The 24,707-nt window shown below is 41.1% G+C and overlaps 1 protein-coding gene across 7 annotated transcripts in view; it reads left to right on the top strand.

The window, feature by feature from the left end:
* The window catches only part of FAT3 (FAT atypical cadherin 3), a 418,888-nt gene that overhangs the window by 383,065 nt on the left and 11,116 nt on the right, over positions 1-24,707 (top strand). For 6 of the 7 annotated variants that reach the window (XM_032196191.1, XM_032196148.1, XM_032196165.1 and 3 more), the window contains 5 exons: positions 738-895; positions 9,938-10,406; positions 20,090-20,243; positions 21,357-22,012; positions 23,542-23,655. In XM_032196191.1, coding sequence (XP_032052082.1) covers positions 738-895; positions 9,938-10,406; positions 20,090-20,243; positions 21,357-22,012; positions 23,542-23,655 — 1,551 coding nt within the window. The remainder of the gene's footprint in view (positions 1-737; positions 896-9,937; positions 10,407-20,089; positions 20,244-21,356; positions 22,013-23,541; positions 23,656-24,707) is intronic. The other variant, XM_032196182.1, reaches the window with a different exon arrangement.

The raw sequence follows: 24,707 nt of genomic DNA, 5'->3' as shown, positions 1-24,707 counted from the left end.
GTAAACAGGACTTTTCCTAGAGACTGGTATGCTAGATGCTTTCCTGCCATGGGCAAAGCTCTATAGTTAACTCCTGCTTGCAATGTAGATCACCAAAATTCCAGCCTTTACTAATGAAAACACTACAGCATCCCAAAAAGAAACTTTCAGGACATGTGTCAGTTCTCTGCAGCTGTGTTGTTCCCTTGGATACAAAGAGAGCGGTAGGGAGCCCATGAAGTGGAGCTTTCCATTTACTTCAGTGAATCCAAGGCTGCGTGATGTGTTCTTGGAAAAAGCACAGCAGATAATAAGTTCTTTCACAGTGGTCGTGGGCAGTGGTTGCAGGGAATTAACTGTACAGGTTTGGCTGCCATCTGCCCACACCAGACTTTATACCCATAATTCAACTCCCTGCTGTACAAACATGGTTGTCTTTAACTCCCTCTGTTACAAGTGAGGAGAGAGAGGTGTGACCAGGGGTAGATAACCTTAAAAATGCTGAACACTTGGAGAAAACCCTCTTTTATTATAAATATGGAGAAATAGACCTTTCCCCCATCCACTGAAAAACAATTTCATGAAAAAATACCATATATACTAGTAGGTGCAAGCTTTTTTTCCCCATCAAGGTTGGAGTTTATTTACAAGTTTCATCCTAAACTCATTCTCATTTGCTGTAATTAACTAGATTGACAGTTATGGAATTTTTTCATGTGTCACTAAAAGAACGTGTCTTTTCAAAATGATTATTTCAGGCCACACTTCCCTTAGCTTTGCTGGGAATAGTTACATTAAATACCGTGTTTCTGAAAATAGCAAGAAAGAGGAATTCAAGTTGGCTCTACGTCTGCGAACTCTGCAAAGCAATGGGATTATAATGTACACCAGAGCGAATCCCTGTATAATTCTGAAGGTAATTAAAATAACTTATCTTTTCTGCAGTTCTTTTTCTTGATTATATGTTTCCTGTTGGCTCTTGATTTGGGGAATGTTGTTCTCATTTCAGCTGTAGATTTAGAAGATGAAGCCTGATCAGTTTGATGCTAACAGGGAAAAAACAGCAATTTCGACAATGGCAGCAACAACAACAATCAAAAAAGCAGCTTGTTAGTGGTACTTTACTTGGAAAATGCTCTATTGGGCACTGTTCATTATGAGAATATTATATGTGTCTGCATGCAGGAGCCAATCTGCACAAGATGTAAGATTTGGCCATTTATATGACCATATAGTCAAAACAAGGCATGCTGAAATAGCTGCTCTTCCCCTGTGTCCATGCCTGTGGTTAGAGAATATGCCATTGCTGCTGTCGAGTGAATTCCAGAAACCAACTGCTTAGAACATGTCTCCTACTGAATATGTAGATTTCTACCTTATGTGAACTAAAATTATTTGTCAGAGAGGCATGGGGTAGCTGGAGATTGATAGCTGATCAATATTTAATTGATAAGCTCAGTGCATTTTCATTCTTTGTTGAGTTTTGTTTTTTGTTTGTTTGTTTGTTTTGAATGGCAAATATCTGCTGGATGGAAAAGGAGGGATGGGCTCATCCAAGATGTGTGTGTAGTATTTCTGCTAGAGCCTGTAGGGTACAAAACGAAGATGCTGACTTTGGTAACTCAGCCATGTCCTGTAATTCAGCAGTGGGAGAGATGCCACAGAGCCTTTTGTGTCTGTATTTACAATCTTCACATCACTTTTGGCTGAATGGTAATGTTAAAATTGCTAGATGAGTTATTATTAACAAGCAACAAATGATTTTATAGCTGTTGGACTGAAATATTTCATCAGCAGGAGTATTGTCTTTCATTCTCTGGGAACTCTCAGCAGTGCTGAGATTTGTATGAGACGATTAAAGTCTGCTTTGAGACATGTAGAAAGGCACTGTTAGAACTTTTTAATATACTTTTTGTTAAAAAAAAAAAAGCTGAAAGGTTGAAGATCTTTTTTGAAGCCTCCAGTGAGGTTGCTCTTAGTATCTATCAGTAGGGAATGTTGCAATTTAGTTTTGAAAAATGCTTATAAAAATAACAAATGGCCCTGGTGAAAGGTGCCACTTGAAAATGGTAGTAGATGATACAGAAGCAGACTGAAATGGTGTTAGAGTGTTTATAGGAAAATTTATTTTTTTAGAGTTTAGTGTATAAAACTGTAGTGATTAGGGAGTCCAACAGGTCAGGATGATGGTGTTTTAAATCATGCCTGTTCTAGATAACATTTATTTCAAATATTACAAACAAGTGGACTCTGCAGTGCAAGTATAACATCTACCTTTCCACATAATTATTTTAAGTGAGTTGATTATTACAATTTTTGTTATCATTGTTATTATTCCTAGTTTTATGGAAGGCATGGATGAAAGTAAAAACACTAACCCTTGCTTTGGTGGTAGGAAAAGTTATTTCCATGGGGAAATTCATCCTGTACTGCAGTTCGGTAGGGCTTTGGTTAGGGAAGTAACCCCTGAGCCCCAGGTATCCTAGGCTTTAGGAGAAAGCATGCCCAGAATCACCATTGCAACAGCTAAGCCAGCCACCAAAGCCTACTTCGGAACCAGACATCCCATGAAGCTCATCTGACAGTATTCTGGGAATAGACCTAGCTGCAGTGATTAAATCCTGCCATTGCTCCTTCACTATCCTGTTACCTCTGTCTCTATGACTTGGGTAGTGCTTCTGCTGCAAAGTGGGAGATGTGTTGATGCTGATGGACTGAACTCAGGCTGCTCTCCTTCTGGAGAAGTTTGATAATCTTTGGGTTGTAGGCAATTGAGTGGAAATCTCCAGCTGAAGCCAGGCAATTTTGGAGCCAAAAGCGAAAAATTCATGATGTTACATAAAAATAAATAAGAGAGCCCCACATGGCAGTGGTCTGGGTTGGGTTCTTAGTTATGGATTAGGAGTTTCATGGTTTTGGCCATGGTTTCCCACAATACCTTAATCATTTTGCTTTGAAAGGTACTGGGAAGACAAAATGATAATTGAAGGAGCAGTGACAAGAACAGTTGGTGTTCTGCTCCTGTCTCAGAGGCCAATCTCAGGGTCATGTTTTTTTGTTTTTTTTTTTGTTTTTTTTTTGCTTCCTAGCTGCAAGGAAGGATCTGAATCCATCTCATGACACTTAATCTTAATCTTTGGGCCCATCATGTGTCTGATGGGTGAGTTCCAGGGTCACGTATGCAGTGCTAAGACGCAAGAGTGCCATTATCTCCAATGCATCCGGCAGGGAATGACACAGGGAATTCCCCTCCTAGAGTCTAACACCTTGCTTTTCATCTTTTAGGTAGGGCAGGATTTTCTGTTGAAGTAAGTCCTTTCCCAGATCTGTCCCTTGGATTCTATAAGCACGAGGTTTAAGGAAAAGAAAAGCATTACATTTGGTGTGGTTTTGGAGATGTGGTATCACTTAAAAGGTCAGGAATTCCTAATTTTGTTCATGAAGCTCATATAGCAGAGGAGCATCAGACTAAGGTCTCACAAAGGTGCTCAATGGTAGACAAGTGGCATTCTGCTCAAGGGATGTGGCCCTAGCCACTCTTCAAGGATATCAACTTACTCATGAACTGCACTTTGGGGATCCCTTACTCCAATGTTTTCAGGTAAGTTACCCTTAGATCTTCTGAGCTTATATTTTTTCATTTGTAATCCAGAGGTTAAGCTTTCTCTTTTTTTTTCTTTTAACCAAGTACGTATGTTGTGAGATAGGGAGGCTCTCAGAAACGAGGCCATTGAGTAGATTAATTAGAGGTCTATAAATGTGAAGTTGTTATCATTTGAGCATTGCTTTCAATTAAATTAAACATGAGGAGAAGCTTTCCAAATAAATGATAAAGGATGGGATCCTGTGCTCTTTTGAGCACCTTGGCACCACTCCAGCAAAGCACTTAATCACTTGCTTAACTTCCTGTATTTGAAGGCAATTGGAACTGCTCACATAACTTAATTTTAAGCATATACTTAAGTATGTTGCTTGTTTAGCACCAGAAGGCCCAGCACCAACACTAAACCCCAAACAAAGGTGGAGTTGGAAGAAGTTTAGACCCACCACATAGTACAAACCCATGGGAGAACAGGCAGAAGCCAACATTATTGTTGGGGTGTATAGTGGCATTGATTTTTTTCAAGCAAGTCTCCCCTGTTGCAGTCTATTTAAAAATTAATGCTGCAGTATGGTTTTCACTGTTTAAATGACCAGCTTAATTTTGTGAACTCATACATTTATGATAACTTTAGTGATGGAAATATTTCATAATCATAGCACGGTGTCCTTGGATGAATAATCAATTCCATAGAGCAAACTGCCCGTCTACTACTTTGCTGAAAGCCTACCAGCTACACTGTGTTGATACAATATAATAAGGGTGTTATTTATTCAGCTGTTTCAAATAAAGCAGCTCATCCATCGATTTTGAGAGGTTGGCCATTTTTTCATTGTGCGCTCCTGCTTTTAAGACAATTGGAGCAAAATGAGATGCAGGTCGATGGCTATTTTTTTTTTCCTTTGGAGGATTTCATATGCCGAAAACAGCATCACCATTTCCTTTTTCGTATGTAGCATCTATCTGGGAAAAATAAAAGTTAACAATTTAAAACGTAATGAGGCCATTCCAAAAGAAAATTCCACAGTTTATTTCATTTTTTAAAGGAATATAGTGGAGATTTGATTTGATTTCTAAAACTCAAAGGATTAAAAATAGGTAAAGGAAGAGTTTCTCCTCATTCCAGAAACATAGCTGTTAAATGGTAAAAGGCAAGCATATGTTCTCCCGTCCAGGCAGTTAATGTGAAACTTTGCATGGTTAAGTGTGTATTATACATTTTAATGCATTACTGCTGCATGGCTTATGCTGGATAAGACTGAAGCTTGGATATGATCCCAGCTATGGCTGGAGTTGAAACAAGTAATATTTTAATTAAATATACCGTTTTACACAAACGAACCCGAAATGTAATTCAGCTAACGAAATATTTCCCCAGATAGATTAGTAGGCAGCATGCTGTATCCATGGTGTGTGACTGCAGATGGACTGTGTGAGCCTAAGGTGGTCTCAGAAGAACCATTTGATCATTTTATTACCTATGTTGATACACAAATATGAATGTTAGCCAAACATCTTAGCCAGGCTAATATTCTAATATAATTTACAGTATGTGCTTGGCTCCATTTTGCTCATTGAATGAAACCACTGAAATGTAACAGATTGCATCACCTTTTGGAGCCGTCTCCGTTCTTTGTACTTCTCTGCCCACTTTATATGTGAGGAACTTTGTGTCTACAAGAGCATACATGTTTAAGTGTGCATTTACCTCACTGTCCTAATGAGTGCAATGAGAGGCAGTATAACTGAGCCCAGAAAGCTTTCAGAGGTGGGCAGCTGGAAGCGCCATGGGAATTGTGTGTCCCTGTGGTTGAAGCAGCATCTCCTAAGTTTCATCTAGATGCAGAGGGTCTCTGCATTACCAAGGGGCTGCAGGGTTTTCAGGTCTCTGCTGTAAGACAGAATAACTCAAGCTTTCTGCTGTGGTTTTTTTTTTTGTTTGTTTGTTTTTTACATAGCTGGAGAAAAAAGCAGTGTCACACGTTCAGTCCTGAGCTGAGAGTCTGGTGCTACGAATTGTCAGTCAGTCTAGTCATCTCTCTGAGGTTGTTGTCTGGATAACCGCTGAGCCCTGGCACAAGCATTGGTCTTTTATTGGATTTCCATACTATTTGTTTGCATGTACCTCATTTGGTCAGAAGTTTACTTAAAGTTCAGCTTTTCATGGTACCAAAGTCCAGGCTATAACCTAGGATTCCTCTTTGAGGATGAAACAGTGCCCCTGACGTTACATCAGTTAGGAGGAATCACAGGAATTAACTGCTGAATCGAAGTTCTGCAGCTGAATTCTCAGTGCTTAGGGGAGGAGATGTCTTTCTGCCCTTCTGCAGCAGACCTTTCTCCTCCCTGCCCTGCCAGCCTAGCTGCTGATTATGCAGGACAGGAGCCCTCTGGTGTTCCTCAACCTTGTTAGAGGCTCGGGGCCAGCAGGGGACAAATAATTCCTCTCTGCCCCACTACAGCAAGGCCTGTGACCATCCATTTAATAAAACTATTTTTATGGTCCCAGTGCTAGGGGATTCTGTGCATGTCAGAGTCTTTAATGTATTTATCCATAAAGCACTGGTGTGAGGTAGGGAAATGATGTTACCCTTGTTTTACCGATGGAGACCTGAAAATAATGACTTGCTTGAGATCCCAGAGGAAGAGTGTAGCAGAGTGTGGATTCCCATGCATATCTATCATATCTTAGGCTAGTACTGCAAATTGGACCATCCTTCCCATCTTTCACTCTAGCCTAAGGTGGGGGTCACTAGTGCCTTTTTAATAAAAGGAAGGAAGCACAGCGTTTCAGATAATATACATTTATCGTGTATGTCAGATCATCTGCTGGCAAAAAGAAATAAAAATGGATGAGAAAGATGTATAAAACATATTTTAATGGTGAATCTTATACATCATCGTTTCCCATATATAAATGTTGCAATATTTATCCCAGGTGCTCATATGTGGTGTTGTATTTATAAAGATAATTGGAAAAGCATGTTCTGTGAATAAGGGCAATAGACATGCAGGCAGTAGGTCCTTCAGGGTATAAGTAGTCTTAGGGGAGGTATATGTATGTCATATACAATCAGTAGTACAGTTTCCATAGGAAAAAATCTTTAGAATAAGAGGAAAGTTAACTGCTATCCAATGATGGCCATTTTTCATAGTGTAATATGTTGGCATGTATTTTTCTGTGCGATTTGTATTCCTGTTGAGACAGACCATGCTTTCTGAGCAGCACCTTCAAGGTTTGTGGACTATTTTGTTGCACAGAGAAAAGTAAAGCTATTGCACCATCTCAGGAAATCATCTCAGGGCATCTTGTTTACTGAGATTCCTCCTGAGCAGATCCATTAATAGGCCTAATTTCAATCTACAGAAATAGTTTATAGCTGAGTTCTGAGTCCTTTGAGAAAAGACTTTCTAATGAAAAATGGTCCAGACTTACTTTTCTATGCATCCATTAGCCTTTTTTTGATTGAGCTGTAGGAGTACCAAGCAACATCCATCCCTCAAACATGTGTTACTATCACAGACCTCATTTCTTCTCAGTTTCATTACATCCTACAGGTCAAGGACTTCAATATAACCAGTTGCCCGTAGCAGGACCTAATTCTTGTTCTTTTGGCTCCTTCAACATGCTGTTCATCCTTCATGCTATTCAGAATATTTTAGGTAGTGGGCATTTGTGTGGAGCTCACTGTGTTTGGTGTCTGCATCTGCCCTGTCCAAGCAATTGCAGAGCAGTGGAGCAGTGTGGTGTGGTGGCACCCCACCTGGACCACGTGGCTTGGCTTCAGGTTACACCCTGGTTCAAATTCAACTGGTTATGAGACTAAGATCTGGAAAGTGGAGACACGAAGTCCAGAGATCATGAGAAGTCAAGGTTTTACCCATAGTTTTTCTCCAAGTAGTTTTGTGAACCTCCAAGGGCAGTAAAGTGCTGACAATAACAATAGTATGATTATCAAGGGGGAACTTGTGCTTTAATGTATGATATAGACTTAAGTTTAGTGAAGACTGGAGCACTGGCAAGTGGCAAACAGTACTCAGACTGTAATCTGAGGAGTATTTCTTTGCCTAGAGTAAAATGTATGGTCTCAAGTATTTTGGCCTATGAGCAATTGACAGCTGTTGCACCCCTGCTTTGCTAGAGGAGAGCAATAGCATTGTGTTATGGGCAAGGTGGTGCACAGCACAGTTTGTGCTGCAGGGAAGGCTGCAAAAGGACACAGCACCTTGAGCTTTTCAGAGGGATAAATAATGGGACAGAACTGTCTTGAGATGGGGTTTGCAGGAATAAATAAATCTTAGATTATGGCATCAAGGTAAAATAATTACAAGAACTTTCAGATAGCTTGAATCCAATTAATATGTCATAAGATAGTTCTTGATGGATTTTACTTTTAGACCTTCCCTATCAGGGGGGAAGGGCTATAGTATTTTATAGTCAATGCATGGGCAGATTAAATGGGAAGCACATCTACATCCCATTCTCCTCCAGCACTCCAGCTTGCCAATTGCCTAGCACTTGTCAGCCATATTCCCTTTATAGCCACCCTCCTGGACAAGGGGCATGAGGGAGGAATCGTAAAATAGAATCACAGAATAATAGAATAGTTTGGGTTGGCATGGACTGTGAAAGATCTAGTCCAAACCCCTGACATGGGCAGAGATCTTTCACGAGACCAGGCTGCTCAAAGCCCTGTCCAACCTGACCTGGAACACTTCTAATGATGAGGCATCCGCAATTTCTCTAGGCAACCTGTTCTAGTGTCTCAATCATAAGAAGTCACAAAAGTTGTTCTAAAGCCATGAAACCAGCATAAACATGAGGAAAAGAGGAAAACTGGAAGCTGTCTTACATGAGGTATATGCAGAGCAGATAGCATAGCCTCCCTGGAAAATAACTGACTTCTGGCAAACCAGAATATTAGAATTAGAACTGGAACTAGAATAGCTCAGTTGGAAGGGACCTACACAGATCAAGTCCAACTATCTGACCAGTTCAAGGCAAACCAAAAGATAAATCATGTTATTGAGGGCATTATCCAAATGTCTCTTGAGCACTGATAGGCATGGGACATCAGTCAGCCTTTTCTACCCAACCAGCAGGTTCAGGAGGGCACCTTTCCTCCTTGGCTCACTAAGTGCTTGTGTCAGGAAGTTATCTCCAACATGCTTTAGGCATTTCCCAGGCTTGCTGGTCATAGCAGTATATTTCCAGCATATGGCTCTGAAGAAGGAATCTTCCCTAAGGATGAGGGCAACTGATCCAGAGATTTCCCCTAATTGCATATAAAATGGCTCATCTGTGCTGTCATGCTGGGTGGGCTGTCAATAGTAGATATCCAGGATGAAATCTGCTTTGCTGTCTGTCCCCATAAACCTCACCCAGAGGCTCTCTGCTGCACCATCCTCAAGACAAAGGCTGTACAGCCACATCTCTCCTTTTTGGACAGCACAACACCTCTACCTCGCCTGCTCTGCCTGTCCCTCCTAGCACTCCAGCTGTGGGAGTCATCCCACTGGTAGCAATGGTATCATAGCTCTGGAAAAGGACCAGAACTTCCACTTTGTCCCATTCATTCTTCATACTGTGTGTTGGTATACAAGTATTTTGGATGTGCTCCTGAACTCTCAGTGCTCCCTGGAGCATCATAAATGTTCCCGTTAGCCTTGCCACCCTCAGGCAGTGCTGCACCATCTCTTGGCTTAACCTCAGTGTTCCTGATGGTGTCCCCTTCCCCATCGATATCACTGTTATCCCTAGAGGAACTGAACTTAGGGACAAATGCACACCTTGCTGAGATGCTCTAAAAGGTTATGTAAGCACGGGATTCATGCGTGACCAGAGCACGTAACATCACAGCTGATAGCAGTGATCATTGACTTCATCTCTCTCCGTCAGAGGTGGCTGCTTGCCCTGAGGCACTGTCTGGTAGCATCAACCACCGACAGCACAAATGCAGCACACATGTGGACAGCAGGACTTGCACAGAGAAGCACGACGGCATAGCAGCAGCACTACAGCAGACCAGGAGTCCTGTGGTCCATGCCCTGTTCAGTGAGACACCCTGGGTTCCCAGTCTTCCCATGTGTTTCGCAGCTATATTTCTGTATTTTCTCCGTATTTGCAGTTTGCCTACAGTAACTGGCTTTCGGTGAATTCTAAGTAGTAATGGTTAACCACTGTTTGTTTATTGCTGATGATAAAGGCACAGCTTTTGCTATTTCAGCGTCATGTAGGAGACATCTTTAGCACTGTACAGAGACTGGAAATCCTCTGTGTTTGCAGATTCTCTCTGAGAGCGTGTTACGAGACGTCTGAGTGTCTGAAGCGCTTTGATTTCTGTTCTCCTCCTGCAGATTGTGGATGGCAAACTCTGGTTCCAGTTGGACTGCGGGAGCGGCCCGGGAATCCTGGGGATTTCTGGCAGGGCCGTCAACGACGGAAGCTGGCATTCTGTCTTCCTGGAGCTGAATCGCAATTTCACAAGCTTGTCCCTGGACGACAGCTACGTGGAGCGCCGCAAAGCCCCCCTCTACTTCCAGACTCTCAGCACGGATAGCTCCGTCTATTTCGGAGCCCAGGTCCAAGTGGATAACGTCCGCAGCCTGACCGACAAGAGAACGACGCAGGTCTTGAGCGGCTTTCAGGGCTGCCTGGATTCAGTTGTCCTAAATAACAACGAGCTGCCGCTCCAAAACAAACGCAGCAGCTTTGCAGAAGTGGTTGGCCTGACTGAATTAAAGCTTGGCTGTGTCCTCTACCCCGACGCCTGCGAGAGGCATCCCTGCCAGAACGGCGGCACCTGTACGAGCGTGCCATCTGGTGGTAAATATTTTGCATTACTTTATGGCTTTTCCCCCTCGTTTTCCTCTACAATTTATTGTCGGAGATGGCTTTATGCAGCAGCATGTTTGAAAAAAACAAAAAAATCTAATGAACTCTATAAAACTCTGATGGATATTGCAAATTGTGTAAAAGCTGTTTGCTCTATAAATAAGGGTGAAACCATGCCCGTTCTCATTGCATTAGTATTCCAGGAGGAAATTGATTTATTGGCTGTTAGGATAATCCTATTTCTATAGAAACCAATAGAATTGCAATTACCGTAATGCTCAGCTGGATTTTTCAGGATCCATTTACAGCATCGAAGGTTGTACACGAAGATGGTGATTTCGAACGTCCATCACAGATGCAGCGGTACTGTTGCCCTTCTCTGTTTCTGAAGCTGTCAGAAATAATTACTGAGCTGTCTACAAACACCTTTTGTGACTACGTAATTTGATTCCATGTCTGCATGTAGAAGAGTGAGTCCGCACTATTATAAACCCCCAGAAGTATATTTTACAGCTTCCTTGGAGGCCTGAGTGCTTCAAGGTCTGAGTAATACCAAAGTTTATAGGGCATTGATTTAAACGGTGCTCATGTTAGGGTTTTACTATCCAGTGGTTATACAGTGACTTGCGTGATTTGGTGATAGTGACTTACTACCTAGTTATCTAATGCACAAGGTACCCTGACCGTAAGAATATCTTAGTAGGAAAAAAGCGAATGGCATACATACAGGGCCTTTTTTTGTAGGGCTGTTCTATCTCTGCAGTGTACAGCTTTCCCATCCAGTTTCCTACACTGTATTAGCAGAAAGTGTTATTCACCTTTTCTGGCAAACTAAAAATTTGCCACAGTGAACTGACAAGATCTGATGTTCCCCGTGTCCCGGCAAGGACATTTTCCAGTCCAGAAAGGAGGATGCTTAATAGGGAGGTCTTCTGGAAGCAGAGAGCTTTCCATTCACTTATTGTTAGTGGTTTGGTTCATGTTTCCCTAGGGAAAATCCCGCTAGGCTTTTTTTATGAACCATCTAACCACTGTCCAGGGCTTTTTGCTTAACGGTGTCTATGCAGTTCCCCCATACCTGTAAATGTAATTTCTGCTTTTCATTGTTTTCAGCCTCACTCTCATATTTCCCTCCTAGTTCCCCCAGGAGTAGGTGTTTTGCTGCACTCTCTAGCTCATTTTCTTAGCTGAGTGTTTGGCTGTTACTTCAGAATGTCTTTGAAACCTGCACACCTGGAGGAAGCTGCAGGACACGTTCCCTGTCCTCCCCATGCATCCTAATGCTGGCACCAGTATCTTCTAAAGTCCTTCCAACCCCTCACCAAGACTGAGATTTTCTGTGCCCAACCTGTGTGGTGCTTTTAATTTGGGTATTTTTGTGAAGGTCCTGTTCACAGAACTGCTTTTGTTGGTTATTTATTTATTTACTCATTTATTTATTTGTTCCTAAACTTCAGAAACCTCCTAAGCCTTAGAACAGTTTAATTTAGTTTTCAAGGCTGAAATCTGATGAGCAAAACTGACTGTCAGACAGAAGTTTTCTGTCCTTATATAGTAAGCCCCAGCAGTGTGGATTTCTGATGCCGAGGTCTCAGCTAGCATCCCCTCTGGATCCTTGGCTTCGATTCAGCTGTCATCTCCTGTGCCAGCATTTACTTTCATTGTCCTCCATAGTTAGTTGATTTTGTGGCTCTGACCCTTCTACCTTAAGAAACCCTGGGCCATCTTCAAGCCATGCCTTTTTAGTAAAAATAATTAAATACATATATGCATACATTTATGCCTGTCCTGAACTCCAACAGTACATAGATGCCAGTGATCTCGTATCTCCCTCCAAAAATTTAACAGTGCACTTCAACAGAGGAGTTTGTACTGAGTGGAGGAGCTGGATTGTGCTTCTGCAGAGCACAGGGTGTAGCCACGCTGTTTTCTGGGGTGTCTTGTGCAGCCACAGGCAGAATAAGTCCACAGCTCATTTGGGATTTATTTATAGTTTGGCCCAGCAAGCACTTCTGCCTGCTAAATGTTAGAGGCTGGGCTGCTACCCTGCCTTGGGTTGTAGTGAGCAGGGTGAAGGGTGCAGCAGGGGTGCCATCGGCGTTGCTGTTGGTGGATGGAGATGTGCAGTCAGGTGGGAGCAATGAGACACAGGGCTGTGCAGCACAAGTATGGATGCTGCTGCTTGCTTTTGCCATTATAGGTCTTTATTTACTGAGGGAAGGCAAGAAAAGGAGAGCTGCACAACAAGGGCAAATAAATTCATCCTGAGGAAGAAGGATGCTGCCGCCACTGATAGAATTATTTAAAAACTACGTAAATCCCTAGGAAATAGGTCTATAATATGTATATGGACATAACACAGCTTTGATTCAGACTCCATGCTTAATAAATGAGGTTAACCATTCCCTAAGTTAGCATCCTAGGAAGCATGAGAACAACTCCTTCTATTGATTTTATTTAAGCCTATTTACAGTATTGCTCAACGATCTCGTGATGAGTAAATTGAAACCTTTCTAATGAACTGCTTCACAGCAATTGTGTGTGTTTTTTTCCCAGCTCCCTGTGCATGCCAGTTCACACTGAGGGGAGCAGTGGGGTGGGGAGAAACCAGTGGCTCTGAAGGTTGGACCCATTTTATTACTGAAATGGCACACACAGTTTTCTTGTCAACATAACTCACTGCTGGAATGCAGATGCAGAGATGATTTAACTTGCCTGCCTTCCTGCCTCGGTGAGGGGGCATGTGCCCTGTGGGGATGTTTCAGCTGCCTGCCGTTCAAAAATCTGTTTGCTGTTTTTACTGCCTCAGCAGCGTATGTAAATACGGGATTGTTATAAAGCCATAATTCCAGCGCAATGGGCCCTGACTGTACATCGGTGGTTCTGTAGCCCAGCCCCGTCAGGAGAAGTCATGGGCAGGTTTTTTTTTTTTTCCACCAGGCAAAACAATTCTGTTGCTAGTGTCCTCCATGCACAAAAAGACCATGTAATTAAATTCCTTAGAGCAGAGAGCCCAACAGCACTGCAAATGCTAGTTACGGAGCCACAAATTGCAATGTGCATTTAAGAATCGCCAGACATTGTATTCGCTGACATAGACGTTAGCAAATGGATTTCATTTAAAATAGAATAAAAATGTAATAAATCTTCATTTTTTTTTTATCTTAAGAAAGGAAACAGCAGCTTTCTGGGAGAGGAAATGTTTAAAAATACACTGTGCAAGCAAAGTCACATTTCCAGTCCCAGGGCGTTCAGTAGCATCAAGATCTCTTTACTAATACTAATATCATACTAATATGATATTTTCTTCCTATTAGCATTTCTGGAGAATAATGGTCCCTTGGAATAATAATAGGATTTATTTTAATAAATGAATTCTTTAATATGAATTTCACAGAGCAGATTTCATATGCTGTTAACATCCTTCTTCTTAAAAAAAAAAAAAACACCCTACTGTGCTTTATAAGGAAATTAAGAGAGAGAAAAAGAAAGCACATATTTGTAGCTAACTTTAAAAGAAAACAGTCAACTAAAGGTTATCCAACATTGTAACATGAAAGTTGCTGGCTAGACGCCTGAAATCAAAGGGGCCGTGTCTAATTTACACACAATTTGCATAAATTGATCATCTAAAATGCAAACTCGGTAATAGTACTCCTGTTGTGAGTTCTTCCTTTCAGTGTAAATGCCTACTGTCCTGTTCCCCGTTAATAAAAAGCTGCCTCTGACTGCTGTTTAGTTCATGCTGCAGCTATGGGAATAGGATAATATTATGGCCCTGTTTTGGGAATTGCTAAAGTGGTGCTTTGTATGCACGAGGAGTGTGAAGGTATGGAACAGGAGGACAAGATGGGGATCTTAGGCTACAGGAGGATGCATAGATAGCTCAGATGCTCTGAGACATCGCTGGGAGCACAGAAGAGCTTCTCTGCTTCCAAAATCTGATTTCTGGACCAGTGGCCACAACAGGAACCTCAGCTTGCTCTCACATGTTTCCACAGGTCTGAATTAAGTCCCGTGGCAGCAGTAGATGTCGAGTGCTATCTGTTTAAAGCTGAAACAGGGTACAGTGTGTCCTGGAACCCCACGGGGACATCTCATGCATGCTTAAAAGGGCCTGGGAAAGGGGGAAAAACACTCACCAGTAGTGCTGCTAACAATCAGGAGAATCCCAGCAAAAGGAGACTTCAGCTTTAGTACAGTTTTCTTGGAGCCATTGGAAACCACAACCCTGTAATGTAGACCACATTCTTCCAGATTTTTAGTCTCTGCCCTTAAGTATGGGTCAGTAAAGCTATTTTTAAAGAAAGCTGTTAGCATTTTGAAACCTGACAAACTGCCTCGCGTTCCTTAACAACTTGGCTCTTCGGACTGAAATTTCCCAAGAAAACTCAACCAAGTGTTTAAAGTGTGGTTAAGCTATAAGCTGCTGAATACGAGGTCTTAAAATGGGAAATGTCACACAACCTTAATAATAGAGTGGCATTACTAGTTCTGCCAATAGTAAGTGTATGTTTATCTGCTTGAATAACAACATGAGCAATCACAGCAATAGAAAGCTTTACTGTAATCAAATCTGAATACTGCGCCAAGCTTTCCAACCACAGAGAAAACCTCGTACTTGTAAAGCCTGCAATTAGAAGTATAGTTACTTCCTTTTAATGTGATCAGTCCTATATACATCTGGCTTTGATTGAAGTAAATGGCTTATATGAGTAGGCAATTTTATTTGAATAGGAAGCATTTGAGCAAAAATATCAAGGAAGTCAAGGACTGTGGGCACAGTGTAAGGACAGAAAGTCAGTGCTTTTTTTTTTTTTTTTTTCCCTGGTTTTTTCTTCCTTCATTTTATGTTTTTATGAACAGAGTTAAAATCCAATGGGAGGAAAAATGTGGCATGGTACCTAGGTGGTGATTTTAATACATTTTAAAGCAAGTTGGCAACATCAACCACATGGGTGTTTTTGAGGTCTAGATAGTTGGTAATAATGACATCGGGGAAAATGTGTGGATTACTGCCATAGCTGTGAATTCACCAGCTCTCTATTCTGGGTGTCTCTTTCACACAAACACAAACAAAACAAAATGCTGTGACATGAGTTAGTACCAAATGTGCATCAGTTCATTTTTAAAGTTTTTTACATATTCTTGATTATTTCAATCTTATTTGTAGCTATGCTTTTAGACATCTGGATTTAGATTCACAGTTTCAAAGCAAATACACACTAATCCTGTCATAGAAAACACCAGTTCAACATAGGCTGAGGCTCATTTCCCTACCAAGTTGTAACATAAAGCAATGATCATCTCTTTGAAGACATTTAAGTTTAATCTGAAGTGGCAGGAATATGTATGGCTGAAGAATACACGGTTCTTGAAGCTGGCCAGGTATATCTCTAAACACACCAAAACATAAATGTTGTGAAAGATGTTTTTCACCTTCAGCTTTCCCATCAGTTAACTTACCACAAGACACTATGTAAGCAGGGCCAAGGGCAGGCCTGTTTCTTGACATTGAGTTTGTCAGGTCTAGCAGCACAGCAGGAGAAGAAACTACATGGGGAGATCAAATGCAAAAGCGAATGCACATAGCAAATAAAAGCCAGCTCCTCTTGCATGTGATAGATAGAAAGAGAAGCATACACATGTTCAAAAAAAGAATTGGCAGCAGTTAGGAGCGTCCTCTTCAATAAAGCCAAGTAAACCTGAGGATAGACAGACATTCAGATGCTCAGGCTGGGAATTCTACCAACAGAGATGTTCACTGCATAACAGCATCCCATCTGCTGATGGCATGGTGCCTGCCTTTTGCCACTGTCGCTGCTTACCAAGTGCCAAGCAAACATAGGTATAGACAGGAAGCCTGTGTGGTGTCCTCACATTCCGCTTGTTGCTCTTCAGTAAAGTCTGAGCTGAAAAAGCCCTTTTTTTCTTGACTCTTTACATGACTGAAGAGGGACATATCAAGAAGTCAAGAAGAGAAGCTGCTGGAGTCAGAGGATGTGACACAGCTACCTGAGGAGGGATAGAGGAGGACACACTCAGATTAGTGAATGAGCATGAGAGAAACCTAATAAAAGAACTGGAATGCCCAAAACTACATGTAGGCAGTAGAGGGGTATGTCTGTGTAAGTGTTGGGCAATAGTATTGTTCATTGCTTGTGGTTCCTTATAGGTCAGCTGTTGGTACAGGCTGTTGTGGCACATGCTGGGAGCATTGGTCCTACCCTACTACATGTGCTTGTCAGAGCTTTCTGTCTTCCTCTGCTGGTTCCCTCTGAAGCCATGCAATGGTGACAGCACAAGATTTGCTGCCTTGGAGAATGCGTATCAACATTCTTCAGCATCAGTATGCAAAATGAAATATTCATATTTCTTGGAGGGAAGCCAGATGGACTGTATGATCTTAAATGTTGATGAATTTCCAAGATTTCCAGTGCCTTCATTGTGAACAGGAGCAAGCCCAAGATTTCTTGAAAGAGTAATGTTCTTTTTGGACTGAGAGGACAGGGGCACTTGGCCTTTTCTTCAGCTGTGTTGTCCTTGGACACGGGAAGTTTGCTTATTATTCTTGCATTAAACAGATGAGAAGAAATACATGATACATTGCCTGGATATTAAAATAAAAATGTAATAAAAATTCTTCGTTAGACCTAGGATGCAGTCCTGACCAAAAAGGTTTTATTTAGGATTGCACTTTGTCCACGGCCATGTGGCCACAATGTGCAGCACCAGGCAAAATTACAGCCTCTGCCGAGAGGTTTGGAAACGCATAAAAGGTCTGGCAAGTCTGCTGGCCGAGTCAACCCATGCTGTGAACTGAGCCATCGTATCGGCTCTTCGCTTCCCTACTCCATGGATTTGGACATATGCTTTGCTGTGCTGGAGCCCTCCCGGATGAATGCCTCACAGCTCTGAGTGTGTGTGTGTCATGGGAAAGTTTGATGTCTTTTGCCAGTGGCTCAGCATTGGCAGGTGTATGGCAGCACTTCTAAAAGGAAGAAAAGTCAGTGATAAATATTGTAATTTAACACTGCCTTGTTTTATTGCCTTTTTATTCCTAGCTTTGTTGCCTTTTTATTACTAACTTTGATCCCTAGACTTAGAATCCATGCCGAATACTTCAGCCTTCAAATATCTGACTGCGTTGCACCATCATTAAATCAACTTCAGTCAAGAATGTTGGCTTTCGTAAGCAGACTATTCATTTCAGTTTTGCTCATACATCACCCAGTAGAGCTCTGACCCATCTGATGCATTCACTTTTATCTCCTCTTGATACCAAATGCTAACTGAAATTAGTGCATCTCTATTATAAACAATTGGCAATAATAATAATAAGTCCATCTTCCTTTTATACTTATTGGAAAAAGGATTTTTTTCAACTAAAAAAAAAAAGGAATCAAATTCTCAGGTTGTCTGCAGTGAATAAATGTAACAGAATGTGTTAGAGGATGACAACCCAGAACTTAAGTGCAGCTGAAACAAATAGAAGAGGTGTTAAGAATGATTTGAAGGCTTTGTCTTCCTGCTGACTGCCAACTAGCAACATGGGTGTAGAAAGCTGTTTTTTAAAGTCACTTTAAAGCTATATCATTTTAAAATGTCAGTTAACAAATAAAAGAACAGATCTATTCTGCTATTACATAAGGCAACAAACACTGAACATTTTCATTTCACTTAAACTCCCTGAGACCATAAAAGTATACAAAACATTACTGTAAATTTTTGAACCATAGATGTCACTGTTCAGTCATAAAAAGTAGCACTGAAACAGCCTTACTTATTCATGTTATGATTTCTACCTCAGGCATTTCTAGATCAGGTATTTTACCAGCTAATAATGAACCTTTTGTTAGAATGGCATCAAAATGTGATGCCTGCTGCAGTCACAATTTTGTAATTCTTCAATCCCAGCTCTCTACGGGTCCAGAAAGCTGTTGGCATTGTTTGAGTGAGATGTGTATAAGACACCAAAAATAATCCCATCTTTCTTGTGCTGTCCAAAACACGACTTCTAGGAATCCTTAAAGTGGAATTGTTTCTTTTCTTAATTCTGCAACTTTAAAAAAACAACAGTGCTTCTATTTCCTTTTTTTTTTTTTTTTTTTTTTTTTTTCGATCATGACAATGAAACAGCATTGTATTTGAGTATCTACTTCATATATCTTCAGTTAGATGGGATTGGACTCTTGACTCAATAAGCCAGTAAATCTGGTTCCAAGTTTGTTCTCTAAAGCTGTCCTCATGAAAAAATTCAATTAGGGTAACTCAGCAGGGTGAATTGAACTGGATAGGACATAAAAGATGTGTGGGTCCTAATTCAGAATTACTTTAGCCTCATACCACCACTGGGCTTCTCTGTACTGTTGATGTGAAATTCTCTTTCTTGTAACTGTGCCAGAAACTCCTGCCTTGTTTCCTAGAACTAGGAGAATGCATATATATATTTCAAATGTGTAGATATAGGGATTTAAAAAAAAAAAAAAAAGAGTTTTAAAATCTCACCACTGTGACACAGTATTTCAGGTATACCAGCTTTATCTCCTGTAATTTTGACATTGAATTGAGCTGCATTGAACCGTTTCAGCTCTAGGTTCAACAGTATTAATGGCAGGAAGATTCCTTGTTACAGGTGCTTAATACGCCATTTTCAGTTGCTTTGGTTTGAGAATCCCATAACTGAAGCTTGAAACTTGCCTACGCATTGGTTTGGGACACTTAGATTTTGAAAGTAGGTGTTCCTTGCTCTTTTCAAGTGAAGAAGCACTCAGATATCAATATCCAGTTCACAACATAAAGATATGCATTGTCTCACTGGATTTCTTTATGATCTTAAATAAGGTTCTTATCAATGTCATTCTGCCATATGAAGTCACAAGGGGGGAAAAAAAAAAAAAAAAGATTGACATTTGGTACTTGGGTGTTGAATTGATGGTTTCAGGAACTGTTTCTGAGTGATGTTGCTCTCTGCAAGAAGCGTGGAAGAAAGACTTTGATCCTCTGTAGAGTCCCCCTCCACTTGAGTGGTGCTACACATGATTTACTGCAGCTAGTGATTAATCAATCTCTTAATAGCACACATGGCACCTAATCAGCTCTGATTAGAGGTGGTGTTGCCCAGTTCAGCTGGTGCTATGAAGTTTATAGTTCGTGCCTGCATGATGCACCTTATGAAAGCGTTGTGTCACTATCAGGTGTTTTATTATTTCAGTCACATCCCTGCTGTGTTGTCCTTGTAAAAGGCAGATGTAGAAGAGCTCTCAGCTCATGTGTTTGATCTTTGATAGAGCCCCAACAGAAGTGTTGGCTGCTACTATTGAAAAATATGGTCTTTTGTTTCAAAAAAAGTGAGAGATATATCGCATATCCAGAATATTTACCACAACCAAGGTTGTTCACAGAGGACATTTATTCTTACATGAATGATGTTCAGAGTAGTTTGAGCTGCACTGATTGCTTTTGCCCCTGCTTGTAGAAATAAGCTCCAATTGCTCAGACATCTGAGATAAGCAAATATTCTACTGAAATTAGTGTGGACCATGGAGATGTACCAGAATGTCTATAAACATCCTCTTTCCCCCCCAGGACAATAGCCAAATGGATTTCCTTGCTTCTAGATAGATAACAGCGGTGGACTTCTGATGTATTTCTTTGTGTCCCTTGTCTCCCAGGCTACCAGTGCAATTGCCTCTCCCAGTTTACTGGAAGAAATTGTGAATCAGAGATCACAGCCTGCTTCCCAAATCCCTGCCGGAATGGAGGCTCATGCGATCCCATTGGCAACGCTTTCATCTGCAACTGCAAGAATGGCCTGACTGGAGTAACGTAAGTAAACTTTCCCAGGTGGGCAACGGGAGCATCTCAGTTCACTGATGGGATTTATTTTCTGATTAGCCATTTTGTACTCAACTAAGGGACGTGGTTTAGTGATGGGACTCAGTAGGTCGGGTTAATGGTTAGACTTGATAATCTTGAAGGTCTTTTATAACCTAGACGATTCTTTGATTCCTCCACAAAAATAACAACCCCAAAGTTAGTCCTTATAACAAGTGCAAGCTAAAGAGAGATGAGAAATCCATGAGGTTTCTGAACTTGGCTCCAAAGTTTTGTTTCAGGCTATGATCTTCAAATGGTTTTCACTGTTAGAGGCTTTTTGATAAATCCATTAAAATCTGTGGTAGCTGGTATGTAATATATTTTTTTTTAATGGATCAGTTTCAGTCACCTTAGACCTAGCATAAAAACCTAATAGATTGCATTCATTTTTTAAATTCAAACCTTGATCATATATATACTTGCTGTAGAAACAAAAAATCCTCTGACCCACTTTCTGCCTTTTTCTCATTTGCTTTGTCTGTTTGGACTTTTTATTTTCTTTTGCGTTTTTGTTGATCACTTGTTCTTCTCCCCATTTCTCTCTGTTTAGGGTTCCTGTATTTTTTCTTCCCACTTCTCTAATATTTGCTCATTCTATCTCCAGTCCTAAATAAATTGTAGAAGTCAGTATATTCTCCTCTTCTCTCAAATTAGTAGTCTCTGAATATTTTTACTACATTTTTTCTCAACTCTGTTTTTTCCTTGAATCCCCCTGATATTTATATTGAATCCCATCCTATGGTCCAAAAATGATATAAAAGTTCTGATATTTTCTAATACATTCTGTGAGCCTTATTAGGATCAAGGAGCCTTTTCCTATCCGATGTTTTAAACTCTTATTTCATTCTTGACATTTTCATTTTATTGTCTTAAAAAGCCATGGAATAGCTGCAGAAAAATTTAAATGCCATTAAATAATATGATAATAATATGATAATTTGCCAAGCACCAGCAAGTTGTTCACTGTAGCTGTACCACTTTGAGAAGATAAGTCACCACTTATAAGCTGGGCTGTTTGCTAAGTGTTCCCCAGACCCTATGTTCTCCTTTTCTTCTTTTAAGGTGTGAAGAAGATATCAATGAGTGTGAAAGGGAAGAATGTGAAAATGGTGGCTCCTGTGTCAACATATTTGGTTCATTTCTGTGTAACTGCACGCCTGGTTATGTGGGACAATACTGTGGTCTTCGCCCTGTGGTGGTTCCCAATATACAAGCTGGGCATTCATACGTCGGCAAGGAGGAGCTGATAGGAATAGCTGTGGTCCTGTTTGTCATATTTGTGTTGATCGTCCTCTTTATCATTTTTCGCAAGAAAGTGTTCAGGAAGAACTACTCCCGCAATAACATCACGCTTGTACAGGATCCAGCCACTGCCGCCCTGCTCAACAAGAGCAACGGCATCCAGTTCAAGAACATCAGGAACAGCGGCGACAGCAGGAACATCTACCAAGAGGTTGGGCCTCCACAGGTGCCCGTTAGGCCAATGGCCTATACCCCGTGCTTCCAGAGTGACTCGCGGAATAACCTGGACAAGATAGTGGATGGGCTTGGCGTGGAGCACCAGGAGATGACAACGTTTCATCCCGAGTCCCCTCGAATCCTGACAGCCAGGCGGGGTGTTGTGGTGTGCAGCGTGGCTCCCAACCTGCCCGCCGTGTCTCCCTGTCGCTCCGACTGTGACTCCATCAGGAAGAGCACGTGGGATGCTGGGACAGAAAGTAAGTAGCACTGCATGATGTCCTCATTCTTCCCCACCATAGCTAGGGGTCTTTTTCAGGGTGCAGCTGGTAGAGCAGCACAGCTACACTTAATGCTCTATCCTGAAGGCTAACAAACTTCAAATTGTTATATTTCTCAAAGAAGGGATTTGATTTATTTGAGAGATGTTTGCCTTAGCAGAGCACAGGGTTTCTTTTCTTAGCCATGCTTCCTCTTTTTAATATTTCCTAATGAGTGTTCAACCCCGTTACGACACAACTTTGATCAAAATTGTCAACTAAAACTCCATGATCTAGGATTTTTTTTTTTGCCTTATTGTTTTAGGGAATAAGAACAGACATCAGAGAGAGGAACCTAGCACTGCCTCATATCCAACCTCCACATTTTCATCTAAGGCAGCACATTGGCCAAGGTCTTCTAGTGAAAGAATAGAGCATTTTTCATTCCTTCAGGCTGTATTTCACAATTGTGTTGTGGTTGACCTTTTTAGCCATTAAATATAGTTCTGCTGATTGAAAGTATCAGCACGTAAGCCTCCATACGTGCTCTGTTCTGTATTCTCTTGGGTGCTCTTGCCACTGACGCTTCTGGTATCTGCATGAATTTCTGCACAGCATGATACCACACCATGGGGATGGACCTCAGCTGTCAATGAGTTGAATCAGTGCAGCTTCATTACTGCAGCACTCACTCCATCCACTATATACCCTGCTTCTCAGCAGGAGTAAATCAGCTGTTACTATATGCAGGTGCCCCATGCTGGGTAGAAATATCTACAGATAGCAGGTGGAGAGCTGTACTTACCTGGATTGACTGTTTGCAGCACCTGAGTGTGTTCATTCATAATTAACTAACACATCTGTCTCTCAGTGCTTACTGTGAATGATGTGTTTTCCTTGTTATCACTCATAGAATGTGTATTTGAATGTCTGTTTTTAATTACATGTGAACTTATACCACAGGCTGCAGTTACATTTCTGAACTGTAGAAGAGCTGTCAAGACTAAATGTCTGTGATGAAAAACAATTTAAATTGTAGCATAATCTACTCTACATTTATGGTGGATCCAAGGGCCACTGATGTAAATAAAAAGATGCCCAATAACTTTTCTGAGCTTTGAGTGAGCCTATAAAAAGGCTCTCAAGTTAGAAAATGGACAGTAAAGATAAATGCAACTGTAATCTCTTGTATAAGATGTTTATACCACATTTTTAAAGTCATCATTTTCTTTGCCACTGAGACTACGTGGTATCAAAAGTATCTGAATACAGATGTTTATTCCTAAATTATGATGGTGTTAGCTACTCAAGAGACTGTTTGGGCTTCAAACCCTTCAGAAATCTGGGTATTGTCATCAGCTGCCTTCGTGACCGATGGGTCAATTCCTCTATCTGGAGGGAATAATTTTATTCTGACAAAAATAATAGAAGACTACCTATGGGCAGCATTTAGATGGCTCCGTGGTATAAATAGACAAATGCTCATACATATAGAGTACCATTGTGCTTTGTTTTTGCTGTCAATGAAGGTAAAGGGGTTGATGACGCTGAAGAAGTGACCTGTTTTGCAGGAAGTAATAAAGGCAGCAACTCTGAAGTACAGTCCCTCAGCTCTTTCCAGTCTGATTCGGGTGATGACAATGGTAAGAAATGATTTTCTCTTTATTATGCTGGGGACAAAGGCATTTAACTCTCTTTCTAACATTATTAAAAACAATTAGATGACATCTGGAAAACCCTTTAATGATGCTGGAAGTCAGAAAGCCATGGAATCAAACCCTCAGTTTGTGGCCATTTTTTAAATTACAGGAATGTAATTAAAATCTTGATTCTTGGAACTCTTGCCTCAGTACCAAGCTTTACAGTAAATCAGTTATGATAGAGCAGACTCATGTTGCCAAGATAGAAGTTGACTAATAGGTAGCAAGTTAAACTGTAGATTTTCCATCATTTTTTCTCTTGAAAGAGGATGACTTTCATGTTTCGTGAGTCAAATGAAAGGGAATTTCTCTGCAGTTTGCCAGGTCTCATTCACAGTCCCAACAAAACTCTGCTGGTGCTCAGCACGCAACAATGAGTGGATGGGACAGTCCCTGGTGGCTTGGCCTCTCCCTGGCAATCACAGTTCAGCTAACAATAGAGCGCTATTAAATCCTTGCTCAGTGCATACTAGTTGCCCCTCTCATGTCCTACATCATTATCTCTGTGGGTGACGTGGGCAGAGCCATACGCAGCCAGAAAGCAGTGTGCAAAGTCAGACCAAACCTTTGCTCTGAAGTCCCATGCATGTTGAGCAGTGGTGCTGAGAAAAGCCCTGATGTTTCTGCCAGGGAGGGATGATGGATGTCTGGGAAGCCTCATGCAGATACACAGAAAAAGATTAGCACAAAGACATTGCACTTAGATTCCTCAGATGCCAGTTAATGAACTGTCAGGAGACTCAGTTCCTCAGTCAAGTCACGCAGCTCTTCCCTAGGTACTCCTGAATGTTGGAAAAAGCACTTAAAGTGAAGGGCACTTGCAGCTCCTTTTCGTTCAGCTGTGACTGAAGCATCATGAATATTTTTGTTAAACTTCTCAGCACTTTCCTGTGCCCCCTCCCCCCCAAAAAAAACTTTTGTAATATTGTTTCTATAATAATTATCCATGTGTTCATTTATTGTACATGGCTACTTTTTTATATCTCCCAAATTCT

This window comes from Aythya fuligula, chromosome 1, assembly GCF_009819795.1.
Source record: "Aythya fuligula isolate bAytFul2 chromosome 1, bAytFul2.pri, whole genome shotgun sequence".
Taxonomy (NCBI): domain Eukaryota; kingdom Metazoa; phylum Chordata; class Aves; order Anseriformes; family Anatidae; genus Aythya; species Aythya fuligula.
This window is presented reverse-complemented; position numbering and strand designations above follow the sequence as displayed.